This window comes from Cydia fagiglandana, chromosome 24 (genome assembly GCF_963556715.1).
Source record: "Cydia fagiglandana chromosome 24, ilCydFagi1.1, whole genome shotgun sequence".
NCBI lineage: Eukaryota > Metazoa > Arthropoda > Insecta > Lepidoptera > Tortricidae > Cydia > Cydia fagiglandana.
In genome coordinates, this window is record NC_085955.1 from 7,518,307 (window position 1) to 7,535,724 (window position 17,418).

The window sequence follows — 17,418 nt, forward strand, 5'->3', positions numbered from 1 at the left end:
TTGCGCGCTTCCAACTTACAAATGATCGAATTTACTAATCCTGTCTCTTTCACGCAAGGCTGAACTACGACAATACTAAATGGAAAGCTTTATAAAAAGCGCTTAATGATAAGGGTAACCCTTAATAAAGGATTGCATGGCGTATAGACTAGCAGTAAGCAATTGCAAAAGGCTAGCTTTATGTTCGGCTAAGCTTTTCGGTAAGGGCTAGTCAAATGAATGGGCTTGCAGTTCAAATGGGAAAGTTTTTACAATGTGTTAGGCTTGTTTAAGGGACGCCCATTGAAAGGCTTTTATCGCGGAAAGGGTTGTCTGGCCACTACCACTATCTGTCACAATCTGGGGGTCTACCGCGAAACACGAAAATCGGAATTAGTTATCTAACCTCTCTGTCACTCTTGCTTATTCGAGTGATAAAGAGGCAGATAACTAAGTTGAGAAATACTAAAGTTGGGGGAAAAAAGGCTGATTTAATACAAACATAATCACTTAATATACCTATTTGAAGTTATCTTGTGTATTTTACCGTTTATTCAAATTTTCTAAGGCTCTTTGCAGTTTTTCCTCCAATATTACAAGTGTTCGATCGAAGACAAAGCTTTGGTATATACCTGGATCACCTGGATGTACAAGAAGGCGTTTCATATACGCCCGCCCTACGACACATCAGATAGGTACACAACGTCGTGATGCGTATGGAGTATACAGCATGTGTGGCCAAGCCATTATTTTACTTAGCTTACCTGTGTATAATAATTACTCTTTCCCAAATATTTTATCTTCCAATATACAGCCTATAAAAACGGTCTTTGTCATTTGCCTTTTTGATACTCAAAGCTTTTTCTCACCGATTTATGCATATCGGGTCCTTGGGAAACAAGGGAGATCCTATATTTCCACAATTTGTCGCACAATATTGGAGTATTTTGAAGAAAAAGGAGAATGTTTACAATTTATTCGAAAAAATGTATATGATTTGACAGTGACAGATCAACATGCTCTTCTACACTATTTAAGTCGACTGTTTCGGGCTTCAACTTTTTTACGAAAAAAGTAGTCGTTTTTTCTGAGTTTACAGTTATAGAAATAGTCGTACCGTACAGTGGAATAAATTGTTATACAAAAAATAAAATAACAATTAGGTACCGTAAGTACAGTGAATATTTATGAAATTAAGTTCGTAATATCTTAAATAGCTCTCGGCAAAAAATAAAAAAAATACCGAGCTACCGAAATGTCATTAATGTCATTATCTCGCTTACAGTTTACAGAGGTTATGGAATATTACTGATATTATCGAGACATGTTATGGACACCACTCAATAAAATAGTACAATTTCAGTCGTTACTTGTTCGTCACTCACAAAATCGTAGTATTAGCGTGTCTAAGTCAAAATGTCAGTGGAAAAATTCTGTGTTTGGTGCCCATAAATCTGACCCGATGTCGTCCTATAAATTAAGATTTATTTTACGCGAATTTACCGTAACGAGGCTGTGGAATGCCTACTTCAGGACACAGGTAACACCCTTATCAACACCAGTACGCAAACTGCCTTGTCCAAAAATCGTACTAAGCTTAATTTGGATGCCTCTTCAATGTGTGTATTTGGACTGTTATGTGATCAAGTCTCTTCGCACTATATTTATGTAGACGACTGAAGGCGTGACATCGTCATTACTATGTTAATTTGATTGCTATGCTGCAGTGGACTTATGATAATTTATATCAATCTAAAATTGTTGTAAACCCATTGATTCAAGTGACTGTAATTTTTTTCTTATATGATAAGCTGCTATAAGGATAAAGGTAAAAATAAGATACATAACTATTTAATTTTATAATTTCAGCTACTAAACTCTGTAGTGAGGCGATGCCGCCGTGACCATTTGCGGCTGTGGGTGTGTCTGCGGCAAACTTTGCTCCGTCCCCACCGGACCCTGGCCTTTACTGTGGCTGCCTACAACCAAGATGATGATGATGAAGACGGGGAACCCTGCAGCCAGGACATCACTGATGAGGACCTCGAGGTACATAGATTAATTGTTTTATTCTTTGTATTTTTTTCAGTTTTTATGGTGATTATACATGGTGGCCGGCCAAAAAATAAGTGCATTTCCGTTGCCAGGGAACTCAGGGAAGTCTTGGGATTATACTGAGCAACTTTTACTATGGGACCAACCACAAAATCACTAAAAACCTACACTACAACTAAGTCACCTTATAAAATGAAGTCCCCCACCGCATCTGTCTGTCTGTATGTTCGCGATAAACTCAAAAACTACTGAACGGCTTTTCATGTGGGTTTCACCTATCAATAGAGTCATTCTTGTCCTCAAGAAATCGGTTCGCAAATTATACACCTAAACCTTCCTAGGTTCCTTCCTAGGTAGGTGTATAATTTGCGAACCCGTAATAATAAAAATAACCCGTGCGAAGCCGCGGCGGTTACACTAGTTACTCTAATTTGAAGGCTATTTTAAAAAACTCTAATATAGCAGACAGTGGCTGTGACTAAAAATGGTCAGAAGATTATCATCACATTTATAATTTCCTTTTTTTTTATTGGACAATTTTACACACATCAACCTAGTCCCACATTAGGCTCAATAAGGCTTGTGTTGTGGGTACTAGACGACAATATATATAATATACAAATATATATAAATACTTATATACATATTCATAACTCAGGAACAAATATTTGTGATAAACAAATAAATGCCTTTACCAGGATTCGAACCCGGGACCTCCAGCTTTTTAGGCAGGGTCACTACCGACTAGGCTAGGAGGCCCTCACATTTATAATTTTTTTTCTTATTTTTTAACTTCCATCTGCCATCGGCTTAGCCATAATCAGATTGTATGTATATACAGGGCGTCCCACGGCGATGCCACATGGAGGGAAAGTACCTTAAATATCATAGATAGCATATTTTGCTGAAAGAAGACTTCATTTTATTTTTAAAACTTAGTAAAGTTGCATTCATACTTTTTTAATTTTTTTTGAAAAAAAAATGTATGGAAAAAAATTATCGCGTCATTGGAGGAAAAGTACCTTAATTATTGTACATGAACATCTTACTGAAAGAAGACATTATTTCGATTAAAAAAAACAAGTTGAATTGCATTTTAAATAATTTCATGGTTAAACCGGGAATCGAACCCGCTACACGAGAAAAAAAAATACCTTGTACCAAAAAAATAATTTTCACATTGAAGCCTTTCGATCGGTATGACAAAGCTACAAGGTATTTTTTTTTCTCGTGTAGCGGGTTCGATTCCCGGTTTAAGGTGGTTCGCCTAGGTTACTCAAAACTTAACTCTCGCTAGATGGCACCACTTTTGCAAAATTTCAGGTTTTATTTTTTTGTGAAATGGTCATGGTATTTGTATACTTAAAAGTATGTTTCGCGCACTCTTTAAATAAATATTGAACAATTAAAGTAAACATTGAATACTTCATTGTGCAAAAACCACCTTTTTAATTCGACGGAGTGTTGCTGTCACGCTTTTTCCTAGTATTACTCACACATGCAAACAGTGTTTCCGTGATCCTTGTAGTAGACAATTTCACACAACGTAAGTATGTTGCATTGCAATAGCGTAACGGTATGTTCGTGGAAATAACTACGTGCAAGAGGATTGGGGTTCAAGACTGGTGCGAGTAGGTAATTTCTTTTTGTTTCTCCTTTGTGTTATCTTACCTTTAAACGAGCAATTATTATATATATGTTACTGTAAAAGCCCGAAGTACGGCAAAACCTAGGATTTACCGGTAAAACCTAGGTTTTACCGATGCCGATCGGTAAAAGCCCGAAATGTTAAATCTTACTATTAGTTTACTTCGGGCTTTTACCAACACCGATATGGTAAATCCTAGGTCTTACCACGGCAACCGGTAAAGTTTGAATCATGCACTGATTCTTGAGATTATTAGATGAAAAGTAGGTAGGTTTGGATCTCCCGGTTCTGCTGAAGGTGAAAGAGAACTCTACTAGCCTGCATCGTGGCTAGGCACCCAGGTTTAGGTATAGTTAACTTTAAAACCGAATCTGCAGCTGGCCACTTTATTGAGTAATAGAAACGCGTTCCGTATGTGTTTCGCTTTCCAGATGACCAGGGTGCCTAGCCAAGGTGCCAATGGTTTACGCTCCGTAGCGACTGAAGCGCAGCCGTGTCTGTCGCATTAATATGGCAGAGTGATAGAGAGAGGTATTACCCTAACGTTCGCTACGGAGCGAACGACTGGCATCATGGCTAGGCACCCAGATTTAGGTATAGTTAAGATTACCGCCGAATCTGCAGCTGGCCACTGTATTGAGTAATAGAAACGCGTTCCGTATGTGTTTCGCTTTCCAGATGACCAGGGTGCCTAGCCAAGGTGCCAATGGTTTACGCTCCGTAGCGACCGAAGCGCAGCCGTGTCTGTCGCATTAATATGGCAGAGTGATAGAGACAGGTATTACCCTAACGTTCGCTACGGAGCGAACGACTGGCATCTTGGCTAGGCACACAGATTTAAACGCTTTTTAAAAATCAAAAAACTATTACTTATGAAAGCAGAAGAATATAAATGATCGTATTTGATTTATAATTGTTACATATTTGCCGTAACTTATTTTTAAAATGTGTTTTTCAATTAAAAGACACGTCAAGATTGTTTACCTTATTTCTAATGCTAAAAAAAACAAACTATAGTAATAATTGTGTTTTTCATTCATAGACAAAATCCATTATTTTATCCACAGGAAATTTTATATATCTCTTTTTTATTGCAGTGAGGATGTCCTGATTGTAAAAATAAGAGAGATTAGGTAGAGTATAATTTCTAATTTTCTTTGTCAAAAATAAACGAATACGTGTAGCCCATACCATACTTAATCAATCGATTTATGATAATAAGAAAAATTAAATAAAAATAAAAAAACAATACGAAATTTAGATGTAACAAAAATACAAAAAGTTATGTTCCAGCATACAATTGACTGGGGATCGAACCGGGAATCTTCCGTTTGTAAGCAAAAAAGCGACTGTTTGCATAACACGCCATGATAGTTCTTAGCTAAGCTGACGAACTTCGGGTACTTATTCTCGCTTAGGTCAATTAAGTACCTGTCAAACGTCAGTGTCAACAAAATTGCACTAAACATGACGGCACTCCAAATTCGAGCCGTGGTCAGCCCGGCAACGTCGGAAATGGAATGGCAACGTCGCAAATGTATCTGTACACGACATTTGTGACACACACATACGTAAAATTGATGAAAAGTTAACTATGATTTTTGCATGATTTCTGTATGAAACATTGTTTTCCTGTTAATTTCGCGCAAACGAATATTCGAAAGAAGATAAATGCGAAAATATTTGTGTACTAATAGTGTGTAGTTACTTAATGAGCTTTGATTGAATTTTGTATGAAAAGCGAACCACCTTAACCATGAAATTGTTTAAAATGCAATTCAACTTGTTTTTTTTTATCGAAATAATGTCTTCTTTCAGTAAGATGTTCATTTACAATAATTAAGGTACTTTTCCTCCAATGACGCGATAATTTTTTCCATACATTTTTTTTCAAAAAAAATTAAAAAAGTATGAATGCAATTTAACTAAGTTTTAAAAATAAAATGAAGTCTTCTTTCAGCAAAATATGCTATCTATGATATTTAAGGTACTTTCCCTCCATGTGGCATCGCCGTGGGACGCCCTGTATACATTTCTTTTTCATGGTGGTGGTCCATTAACCACCCTTCCTTTTATGTGAAGAGAGAGGGTGGATTATTCTTACTGGTCTAGTTCCAAGATCTGCCACCTTGTGGGTCTTGTGATGTTATTTTTGTCGTTTAATAGGTTTATTTATAAATATAATCATTTGCAGGCCCTGGTACATGACTTCGAGTCGGTGGACGAGCTGTCCCGAACGACTCTGTTCTGCCCTGGCTGTCAGCGGCGGCTCGTCATCGATAAGAAGCAGCCAGGCGTAGTCTACTGCACGTAAGTCTTTTAAGAGGGTGTTAACAACTATAGTTGGTTTTTTTTGCATTAGAAAGAAGGTAAGCGATCTTGAATTGTCTTTTAATAGAATAATGCTTTAAATCAGTAACTATTACTTGTGAAAGCAGAAAAATATAAATGATCGTATTAGGTACTACATAATTGTTACATATTTGCCGAAACTTATTTTAAAAATGTATTTTTCAATTAAAAGATACATCAAGATTGTTTACCTTATTTCTAATGCTAAAAAAAACGAACTATAAGAAGAATGATGAATAAAGAGAATAATAAATATTATATTATTTCAGCTGTTCTAACGCAGTGCCTCCGCCCCCATCCGAGGACGGCTGGGTGCCTTACATGGAGGCTGATGACGTCATCATCTGGCGGAAAGAGTACAAGCCAGGGGGACTCTTCGCTTACAAAGGTACTGTCGTCCATACATTAGTTAACTTTCAGTTAAGCTGTCAATCTGTCCATCCATCCGTCCGTATGTCAAAGCTATTTTAATCGAAAACTAAAATTACAATTTTAAACATATGTATATTTTGTGAGCCGCTACTTAGTTTAGAAATTAAAACTAAAAAAAGTATTTATAGGTGAGCAATACAAATATATATATATCTAAAATAATAAAAATTAATAAATATTATAAGACATTCTTACACAGATTGACTAAGTCCCACAGTAAGCTCAAAAAGGCTTGAGTTGTGGGTACTCAGACAACGTATTTGATATATCTTTGAAAACAACTTTATGGTTTCTAAATAGTGTTTTAATTAAGTGAAAACATTTGAAAACAGATGTTAATAATACACTACAGATATAGTGCATTATTATTTTCCATCGTATTGTCACGGAAACGTACGAACGTGTCTTGATATTTCAGTCAGTCTAGGTACAAAAAGTACTGAGGTTGACTGAAGTAGCATGACAAATACGAACGTTTCCGAGAAGATACGACGGCAAACAATTATGCACTACATCTCCATTAATCGTGCTCCTATGTTATTGTTATCTTACCTATAAGTGCCTTGATTACACTTATTGACACTGAGCGGCTGTGATTAGGTAACAGGCTAGATAAGATAATAGGTATATCAACATAGTTACATTGTTAGCGTGTCAAGGGCGCGCGCATTTAAAATTCGCATGTAAATTGTTACAAACTTACAAATATGGAATGGTGTGATCAGTTTCTGACATAATTTATTTCTTACATTTATTTTAAATTTTTCTGCGGGCTCTTACTTTGAAAACCCCTGACTTGACTGCGAGTGTCACTTTGACAAAAAGTGTCACGTTATTGACGGATCTCCATGGTAACGTTGTTGACGGATCTATGTTAACGTTACGGCAATTTCATCAATGTTTTCTTATGACGTTATCACACAAAATTATCGTACGTAAACCGACTTTACAGACAACCATATTTTACAAGCTTTTTATTTAGTTTCACCTGACCGTTGTCTGTCTGTCGGTCTGTCAAATCTTGCAAGTTAAATTTGATCATTTTCCCGGTTTCCGATTGAGCTGAATATTATGATACACAACGCAACCTAATTGTGTTAGGGATTTTTAGAATGGTCTCGATGAGTATTAGTTGTCTGTCGTAAGAAATGTACAGTCAGCGATAAAAACTTGTACCAAAAATGAAATTTTAAAACTTATTTTTGTTAATAACGTTTTTATCCTTACAGTATACGGGCGCTACAAAGACCTTACCGCCCGTGATTTCGCGATGATCCAAGTGGACGGCGCGTACCGGCGCTCGTGGGACGACGCCGTCGCCGCGCTGTCCGTCGTGGAGCCCGGGGCGAACGGGGTGCGCTCCCAGACCGTCATACACTGGGAAGTTCTCTGGCCAGTGAGTAAACGTTGTACTAAAGCACAGAATAAATAATAGTACTAGTTACAGAAGACTCACTCTCTCACAAAACGCGTCTGTTACGATCAGGACAGATGGCCGCTGGGTGGCGACAGCGCCACGCGCGGCTTATGGCAAACCCCAAAATTGGGGTCGAACGGATGTACTTTTAGCGACCTGTAGCAAAGCGACGAAATCGCGGAGTGAGACACGACTGCCTAAAGCCGGAAGTACATTAAAAAAAATATTTCGAGTAACAAGGACTATTATTAAGGCAAGACTTATAATACAATTAAATTAAAATTACATTAATCTGCGACGAGTCGCAGAGTGCTTAACAGTAGCAATAGTATCCTTAACAGAGTGCTTAACAGTAGCAATAGTATCCTTAACAGAGTGCTTAACAGTAGCAATTGTATCCTTAACAGAGTGCTTAACAGTAGCAATAGTATCCTTAACAGAGTGCTTAACAGTAGCAATAGTATCCTTAACAGAGTGCTTAACAGTAGCAATTGTATCCTTAACAGAGTGCTTAACAGTAGCAATAGTATCCTTAACAGAGTGCTTAACAGTAGCAATAGTATCCTTAACAGAGTGCTTAACAGTAGCAATAGTATCCTTAATCCTTTATGAGACTACCCTCGATAAGTCGATAGTCCACCATTTTTTAGCTCCTTATGAAATGTAGTAGATATCTAATAAGTACTAACATAGTTTTAGTTACAAGTGCCTTCATGTACATCTTCGATTAACCTGTTATGGATTTCTGTGGTCCTAAATAGATGATTTTTATTTTATTTTATTTATTTATTTATATTCTAAATACAACACATAACACAACAATAGTTATTTGTTTTACAAGGGGGCAAAGTTGTTGTTTAACCGCTCGTGCTAATATTGATACCCGAGCAAGCGAAAGATTCCAAAATTGAACCACGAGCGTAGCGAGTGGTTCGAAAAATGGAATCTTGAGCGTTGTGAGGGTTTCAAAGCACGAAGGTTAAACAATATTTGCCCCCGAGTGAAACACAACATTTTTCACCACGCCAGCCTGAAGCAAAATATTAAATGTAAAATATCAAACAAAATCAAACCTAATCAAATCCAAATGAATGGTTGAGTTGTTTTCTTATGTTTGCTGGTAATTAATATTTTGCTTCAGGCTGGCGTGGTGAAGAATGTTGTGTTTCACTCGGGGGCAAATATTGTTTAACCTTCGTGCTTTGAAACCCTCGCAACGCTCAAGATTCCATTTTTCGAACCACTCGCTACGCTCGTGGTTCAATTTTGGAATCTTTCGCTTGCTCGGGTATCAATATTAGCACGAGCGGTTAAACAACAACTTTGCTCCCTTGTAAAACAAATAACTATTCAAACATGCCCGTCGCAGTAATGCCGCATGTAGGGACAGTCGACTCTGTCGGCAATCATGGCTAGGGCGGCATTGGGGCTAGCTCGCACCCTACGAAACAAGGCGGCCCTGCGCTTGAAACAAAGTCTGTCACTTAATTTTTAGGGTTCCGTACCCAAAGGGTAAAACGGGACCCTATTACTAAGACTTCGCTGTCCGTCCGTCCGTCCGTCCGTCCGTCTGTCACCAGGCTGTATCTCACGAACCGTGATAGCTAGACAGTTGAAATTTTCACAGATGATGTATTTCTGTTGCCGCTATAACAACAAATACTAAAAACAGAATAAAATAAAGATTTAAATGGGGCCCCCATACAACAAACGTGATTTTTGACCAAAGTTAAGCAACGTCGGGACTGGTCAGTATTTGGATGGGTGACCGTTTTTGTTTTTGCTTTTTTTTTTTTGCATTATGGTACGGAACCCTTCGTGCGCGAGTCCGACTCGCACTTGCCCGGTTTTTTTAAATATATAACATAAATATCTTATTTTACCTTTATTAAGAGCCCATCAACGTGCACACTAGCGCCACTGTTAAATAATCGTGATTATTTAGACTTAACAAAAGATATTTTAAAAAGTGGCCGCTACGTACTGTACTTAAATACAAGTATTTAAGTACCTTTTTAATACATCAAACTAGTTTTTATGTTGCTGGATTCGTCATCTATAGTTCGTTTTTTTTAGCATTAGAAAAAAGGTAAACAATCTTGATGTGTCTTTTAATTGAAAAACACATTTTAAAAATAAGTTACGGCGAATATGTAACAATTATGAATCTAATACGATCATTTATATTCTTCTGCTTTCATAAGTAATCGTTTTTGATTTTTAAAAAGCGTTTTTCAATTAAAAGAAATGTCAAGATCGCGCAAGACCTTCTTGCAAGTTCTTTCTTCTTCTTCTTCTGGTGCCATGCCCAGTCTAATGGGCGTCGGCGGTCAGCATGGCATTCAGCTCTCTGGTCTTTGCCAAACTCTTGAGGGTGGCTGCGTCTTTTGTATGCGTCCAGTCTTTAATGTTATCTATCCATTTATTTCTAGGTCTACCTCTCCCTCTCTTTCCCTCATACTTTCCCTCGATGATTGTCTGCAATAAGTCGTATTTTTCATTTCCCATGTGACCCAGATAGGCTGTTTTTCTTTTCTTGATGATATTAAGTATTTCTGGTTTCTTCCTCATTCTACGTAGTACTTCTTCATTCGTAATGTGATTGGTCCATGAGATTTTTAACATTCTGCGGTAGAGCCACATCTCGAAGGCAGAAAGTCTGTCTGTTGTGTATTTATCCAGCGTCCATGCCTCCATACCATATAGCAGGATGGATATTATGTAGCAAGTTTTTTCTAATGCTAAAAAAAACGAACTATATGCGTCCAAAGTTAAAACGGCCGTTTTTGTTTTGAGTTCTTAACATAACATTTATCTACCCCAGAGGCTATTCGCGAACCGCGACTACGTCTACCTCCGCCGGCACAAAGAGTTCAACGTGAAGAGCAAATGCCTCGCCCACAAGGACGCCATCTTCGCGACGCCCGAGCTGCAGCCCTGCGCGCCGCCGCCGGAGCGTCCGAGCGTGCACTCGCGGGCGAAGCTTAAGGCGCAGCAGATGGAGCGAAGCGAGAGGAAGCTAGGAAGCGAAAGCAGAGGAGAGATCGTCAATAAGGTTAGTGCTTTGTTAGTTAGTGAGACAGACAGAACCCCGGCACAGATTATATAGAGTTAGACCAAGGAGCTGGAGCCCTGCGCGCCGCCGCCGGAGCGCCCGAGCGTGCACTCGCGGGCGAAGCTTAAGGCGCAGCAGATGGAGCGAAGCGAGAGGAAGTTAGGAAGCGAAAGCAGAGGAGAGATCGTCAATAAGGTTAGTGCTTTGTTAGTTAGTGAGACAGACATAGAGCCCCGGTACAGATTATATAGAGTTAGACCAAGGAGCTGGAGCCCTGCGCGCCGCCGCCGGAGCGCCCGAGCGTGCACTCGCGGGCGAAGCTTAAGGCGCAGCAGATGGAGCGAACCGAGAGGAAGCTAGGAAGCGAGAGCAGAGAAGAGAAAGTCAATAAGGTCAGTGCTTTGTTAGTTAGAGTGCAACTGGAATGTAGCGCATTGGTCCCATACAGGGCAAAACATCTCGGATCCCCGAGAGACCTCCCTGAGGTCCTACCCAACATCAAAGGTTTGATAGGATTCTTAGAGGAGCTGGGCTGGCAGGACTAGTCCACCCCCTATCAAGCAAAATAGGCGCAAGACGTCTAGTCCGAACTACAACAGGTACAATACATCACAGACATAGAGCCCCGGCACAGATTATATAGCGTTAGACCAAGAAAAGCTGCAGCGATTTTGATAGACGCAGTGCAAGTGTTATTTTAAACGTCAACCGTCTATGAAATTATGACGTATAAATAACACTTGAACTGCGTGGGTTTTCTTGGTCTAACTCTAAAGGCCTGTGCACACCGGCTTGCGTGTGCGTGACGTGCACGTGCGCGTGCGCTAAAATGTTGGAGCCGCACACGCACACGTCACGCAAGCGGTGTGCCGTCTCTCATAAGAATCTGTTCACTACAACGCCGCACGTGCACGTCACGCACACGCAGCCGGTGTGCACAGGCCTTAATAGTTCTCACGAACAGATACTTATTACTCAAAGAAACCGCAAATACCTACCGTTTTGATACCTACACAAATATACAATGGAGTGACCTTCAGCGCGCCGCTCCCCGCACCGCGCGCACCGGCACAACGCTAGGGTTGCCGACGCCCCTTTCAAATAATTAGGAGTCAATTATTTTAGATTTTTTGATTATTGTATAAATTAGGAGCGAAAAACAGATATTTCATACAAATTTTTAAATGCTCCTAACTCTTGTAACTTTAAAAAAATTAAATATAAATCATACGTATGGGCCTAGCTATGGTTGATATACAACAAATTGTGTCATAATATTTTCAATTATGTCAGTATCCAGAGAGGAAATTGAGGACTACCTTTGTATGAAAAGGCGCAGCATGAAATTTCGCGCGTCTTAAAAATATGTCTGTGGCATAGACTAGCAATCCTCTAGACCGAGTTTAGAAATGCAACCGATGATGCCAAAAATGCGGGGGTGCGCGGGACGAGGTGAACGAAGTCCCGTGCCGTGATTGGTCCGTTTAAAGACACGGACGTCACACAGAGACACTTTCGACTCGAACATGGAGTAAAATTACCGTATGTGTGGCAGAGGGGGTAGCGCGACTATGCACAGTCTGGAGGATGTTTTGTCTGTGGTCTGTGGTAAAAATATCATAGTGTATTGAAGACATGTTTTTGCAGGTGTACGTGATATTGAGCCGCTCCTGCTCTCACCCCGACGCTCCGGAGACCAAACACGCCATTAGGGTCCAAGAATACTGGAGCCACATGGTGGTACGGACCATCGACGGACCCGACACTGTGAGTACTTTTACGTAAAAGCACAGAAGAAATAATAGTACTACCGTACAGAAAGGACACTTCCTACAAACCCGAAGTTTGACAGCGGTTCAGGGTCGAATCATGCTATCCCTTTTTAATATATGGCAGTATCCCTTTCGGCTATTTAGGGTTGTCAAAATTCAAGTAATCATCTTATCTGTGGTCGTGCACGCAAAAGGAAGTCAAGTGGTGCCAACCCTAATAATTGCTCGGAGCAATGCTGAGCCGAACGGAGCCGAGTTTGACCGAAGTCAGGAGTGTCTCCCCACTGGTAAAAGGTTCCCTACGGCTCTTCAAGGTTGGGTTAACATCTCTTTTTGGCCCAGTGGTCAGTACCGTCCTTACCGTGCACACGGGGCCCGTGCCCAGGGCCCCCATCCTCAGGGGGCCCCGAAGGACAGACAGTAACAGTATATTTGATTACCCATAATAAATAGAAGATCATAGTAGAAGAAATGTTTGTTCGATTTGCTTTCTTTACTTTCCAAAAGGGCCCCAAGTTCTTATGAGCCCAAGGGCTCTAGCATAGTTTAAGATGGACCTGCCAGTGGTTGACTGGTAGAGTATGCCTTAAGGCATTATGTCACAGAATAAATAATAGCACTACCGTACAGAAAGGAAACTTCCTACAAAACCGAACTTTGACAGCGGTTCAGGCTGGAATCATATTATATCACCTTTCTAATATATGGCACTGTCGCTTTCGGCTATTTTGGTTGTCAAAATTCAATATCTTATCTTTAGTCGTGCACGAAAAAGGAAGTCAAGTTGTGTCAACCCTAATAATTGCTCGGAGCAATGCCAGGCGTGGATCACTCCGCGATTTCGTCGTTTTGCTACAGATAGCTACAAGTACATCCGTTCCACACCAAGTTTGGTGGCTAGCCATAAGCCGCGCGTGGCGCTGTCGCCACCTAGCGGCCATATCTGTCCTGATCGTGACAGACTCGTTTTGTTAGAGAGTGTGTTCTGTACCTATAGTTCGTTTTTTTAGCATTAGAAATAAGGTAAACAATCTTGATGCGTCTTTTAATTGAAAAACACTTTTTTAAAATAAGTTACGGCAAATATGCAACAATTATGAATCTAATACGATCATTTATATTCTTCTGCTTTCATAAGTAATAGTTATTGATTTTTAAAAAGCGTTTTTCAATTAAAAGACATGTCAAGATCGCTTACCTTCTTTCAAGTTCTTTCTAATGCTAAAAAAACGGACTATAGTACTATTATTTATTCTGTGGCAATGCTAAGCCGAACGGAGCCGAGTTTGTCCGAAGTCAGGAGTTAACAATAATACAATTTTGATATGTATATACAGGTGGGTATGGAGTTCGTGCTAACGTACTACGACGAGCCATCCGTCGGCGGTCTGCCGTCCGGGGTCTCCGCCTGGGCCACGGGCCGCGCGGCGCCGTCCTACCTCGCGCGCATGCACCGCGCCGCGCTGCACTACCGCAAGTGGCGCGCCATGCACACGGTACGTAGCGGCAGCTGCCATAGACGAAACGTCAGTAGATTGTCTACCGACAGGCGTGTCGGCCTGAACCTGACAAAAAGACTACGCGATCTTGACATGTCTTTTAACTGAAAAACTCTGTTTTAATATCAGTATCTATTACTTATCAAAGCAAGCGAATGTAAATAATCGTATATGATTCATTATTGTTACATATTTGCCGTGACTTATTTCTCAAAAGTGTTTTTCAATAAAAAGACACGTCAAGATTGTTTTCACCCCAGCAGCTCGAACAAGGGTACTTTGCTTCTTAAAAACAGTGAGCAAAATGCGATTTTACTCACGGAGTCATTTTGTCTCACTCAGTGAGCAAAATCGCATTTTGCTCACTGAGTGAGACAAAATGACATTCAAGTGATCTTTATAGTCAAATGTCATTTCAACATGCGGGGTCTAATACAAGTCCCTCTAGTATGTTCTCACTGCTTAGGGTGAAAAATTTTGTGTACTACACGAGATCAAAGTTATTTACATCTCGTGCGCTTTTGAATCCCTTAATACGCTCAAGATTCTAAATTAGATTCACGAGCGTAGCGAGTGAATCTATTATAGAATCTTTCGCTTGCACGGGACTCAAAATAAGCACTCGAAGAAATATCAAACTTTGATCTCTTGTTGTACAAATAACTATTTCACCACACCAACTGGTAAAGGCTCTCTTGATTGTTCAAAAACCTGTAGCAAAATTGCATTTTGTTCACATGTGAGGCAAAGTAATATAATGCAAATTTTGAGTTGTTTTCTTATGTTTGCTGGTTGAATTGACTTTTAAATGATGATTTTGAATGATAAATATTTGATAACATTAATTTGGATTTGATTTGGTTTGTTTTTCTTTGATATCTTACAGTTCATATTTTCTTCGAGTTGGTGTGGTGAAAAACTTAGTGTTTCACTCGGGGACAAAGATCCACGTACTTTGAAAGCCTCGCAACGCTCAAGATTACATTTTTCGATTTTGGAATCTTCCGCTTGCTCGGGTATCAATATTAGCACGAGCGGTTAAACAACAACTTTGCTCCTTTGTAAAACAAATAACTATTGCCTTTTTTCTAATGCTAAAATAATGGTAGCTCTGTTTTACTATGTACTTAGAGACTACTTAATAAACATGATGTTAAAATATTTTCATTAAGGAAACTGTAAGTCTAGTTTTAAGAAAAGTTCCAGTGTTATATGGATGGTGTTTAGCAAAAGTGTGTCATCCTGCATCTATATTGCAATAAAATGTCAACTTTAAGCGTCAATTTTTTGAGTTGAAATCTTATTGAAAAATTAATGTGGGTTGACACATTATTGCTTATCGGCATCCAATATAACTATAAAAGACTGTTTGTTTCTTAAATAAATAAACTAAATTAAATATATCCCAGGACCCGCCAGACTTCGAGCCGTTCGACGCGGAGCAACCCACGCCTCGGCCCGTGGGCCACAAGCCACGCGCGCCGCACATACCACGCATCGTCAACGAACTAGAATTAGAGGCTAGTATATACGCTTACTGTAATATCACAGGACAGGAAAAAAAGGCGCTGGTGGCCTAGCGGTAACTAGAGTTGAGCGTGCGACTTTCAATCCGGAGGTCGCGGGTTCAAACCCCGACTCGTGCCTGTGTATAGAGAAATGAGTAAGGATAGAGTGCTATTCAAAATTTCAAATTCAAATTCAAAATTATTTATTTCATGTGATTTACGTACACACATAGCAATACACAACAATAAACAATAAACTTACAAGAATTACACATAAACACAACATATACACATTAAAATTGACACTAATTTTTGCTACCACTGTATCACACTTGTAGGGGAATGTAGTCCCTCACAGTGGAGCATTATGGGACAGTCTGGCTTTTCCGCTATCATTCTCAAGATGGTGTTGGGACTGTCCCGCACCCGGCGCACCAGGGATGCGGCGCGCACACGCAAGGTCGCCTGAAAACAATCGACGCCCGCCTCAGCAAACATCCCTGATGCACTACAGAAGCGAGGCAGTCCCATCATCACCCGGAACGCGTTATTATATTGGACTCGAAGGGCCCTATAAGCCCGTTGCGAATACTGAACCCAAAGGCTGCAGGTACACAGGGAAGTACAGAACGCTCTAAAGAGAGTGATCTTTACCCCCCTGGAGCAACCCGCAAACCTTCGTGCTATCATATTTGCCCGCACCGACAAGGCCCTTCGTTCCCTTTCAATATCTATATCGTCCTTGAGGTCGGCCGCAACAACATGACCTAGATATTTAAATTGGGTTACTCGGTCCATTGGACTGCCATTAAGATATATTGCGGGAAACTCTGAAGACCTGTTGCGGCCGCTCTCAAAGACTACATATTGGCTCTTCTTCTCATTATATTTGAGACCGTGACTCACCGCATAGTCCTCACATATCTTGAGCAGCCTACGCATGCCACAGACCGAGGCGCTCAGCAGCACCATGTCGTCCGCGTAACTGATGTTGTTTACACAGACTCCGTCTATATGGCATCCGACATGGATGCTGCTGAGCTCCTCGATGAGTTCGTTCACATACAGGTTGAAGAGCGTTGGTGAGCTCAAACCCCCCTGCCTCACCCCGCATTCCAACCTGTATTCGTCCGACAGCGCATTTGACCATCTAACGCAGTTGACCTGGTTTCCATACCAGTACCTAAACATACGTACTGTTTCCGGTGGTATACTGGTTTTCCTTAATTTTTCCCATAGTATGTCATAGGAAACCAGGTCAAATGCCCTAGAAAGGTCCAGGAAACATGCAATCACTGGGGTCTTGCTCTTGGTGTAATACTTGACAGTATGCTTCAGACACAGTATTGCAGATTCTGTAGACAAACGCGGTCGAAAGCCAAATTGGTTGTCATGCAGTTTTATATGCTTACTTAGCTGTGAATTAAGCACACTGTCAAATACTTTGGCTATAATCGTTGCCAGTGATATCGGTCTGTAATTGTTTTTTGCTATACTGTATGCAATATTATTTGCGTTATTTGACACATTGTGACTGACGTATATAGAGATGTAACTAACCCAAATCGATTGTCACAGCAAGCGATTACGATTGGATGGCACGTAGACTGAGGTATCGAATTGTGACGTATAATTAATTTTTATTAGAGATTTAAATAAAGCTAGAATTATATGGTTTTCCCGCAAGGTAAATGCATTTAA

The 17,418-nt window shown here is 40.1% G+C and overlaps 2 protein-coding genes across 2 annotated transcripts; one reads left to right on the forward strand and one right to left on the reverse strand.

Annotated features, from left to right (window-relative positions):
* The first annotated feature begins 1,194 nt into the window (after window positions 1–1,194).
* LOC134676658 (stAR-related lipid transfer protein 7, mitochondrial) lies at window positions 1,195–15,789 on the forward strand. Its single transcript, XM_063535057.1, has 9 exons — window positions 1,195–1,519; window positions 1,849–2,028; window positions 5,877–5,992; window positions 6,304–6,422; window positions 7,696–7,862; window positions 10,708–10,938; window positions 12,586–12,705; window positions 14,048–14,206; window positions 15,619–15,789. The coding sequence occupies exons 1-9, from the start codon at window positions 1,304–1,306 to the stop codon at window positions 15,787–15,789; spliced, it is 1,479 nt and encodes a 492-aa protein (XP_063391127.1). The 5' UTR covers window positions 1,195–1,303.
* A 243-nt stretch (window positions 15,790–16,032) lies between these two features.
* LOC134676659 (uncharacterized) lies at window positions 16,033–16,908 on the reverse strand. Its single transcript, XM_063535058.1, has one exon. The coding sequence runs from the start codon at window positions 16,906–16,908 to the stop codon at window positions 16,033–16,035; it is 876 nt and encodes a 291-aa protein (XP_063391128.1).
* Window positions 16,909–17,418: the final 510 nt, after the last annotated feature.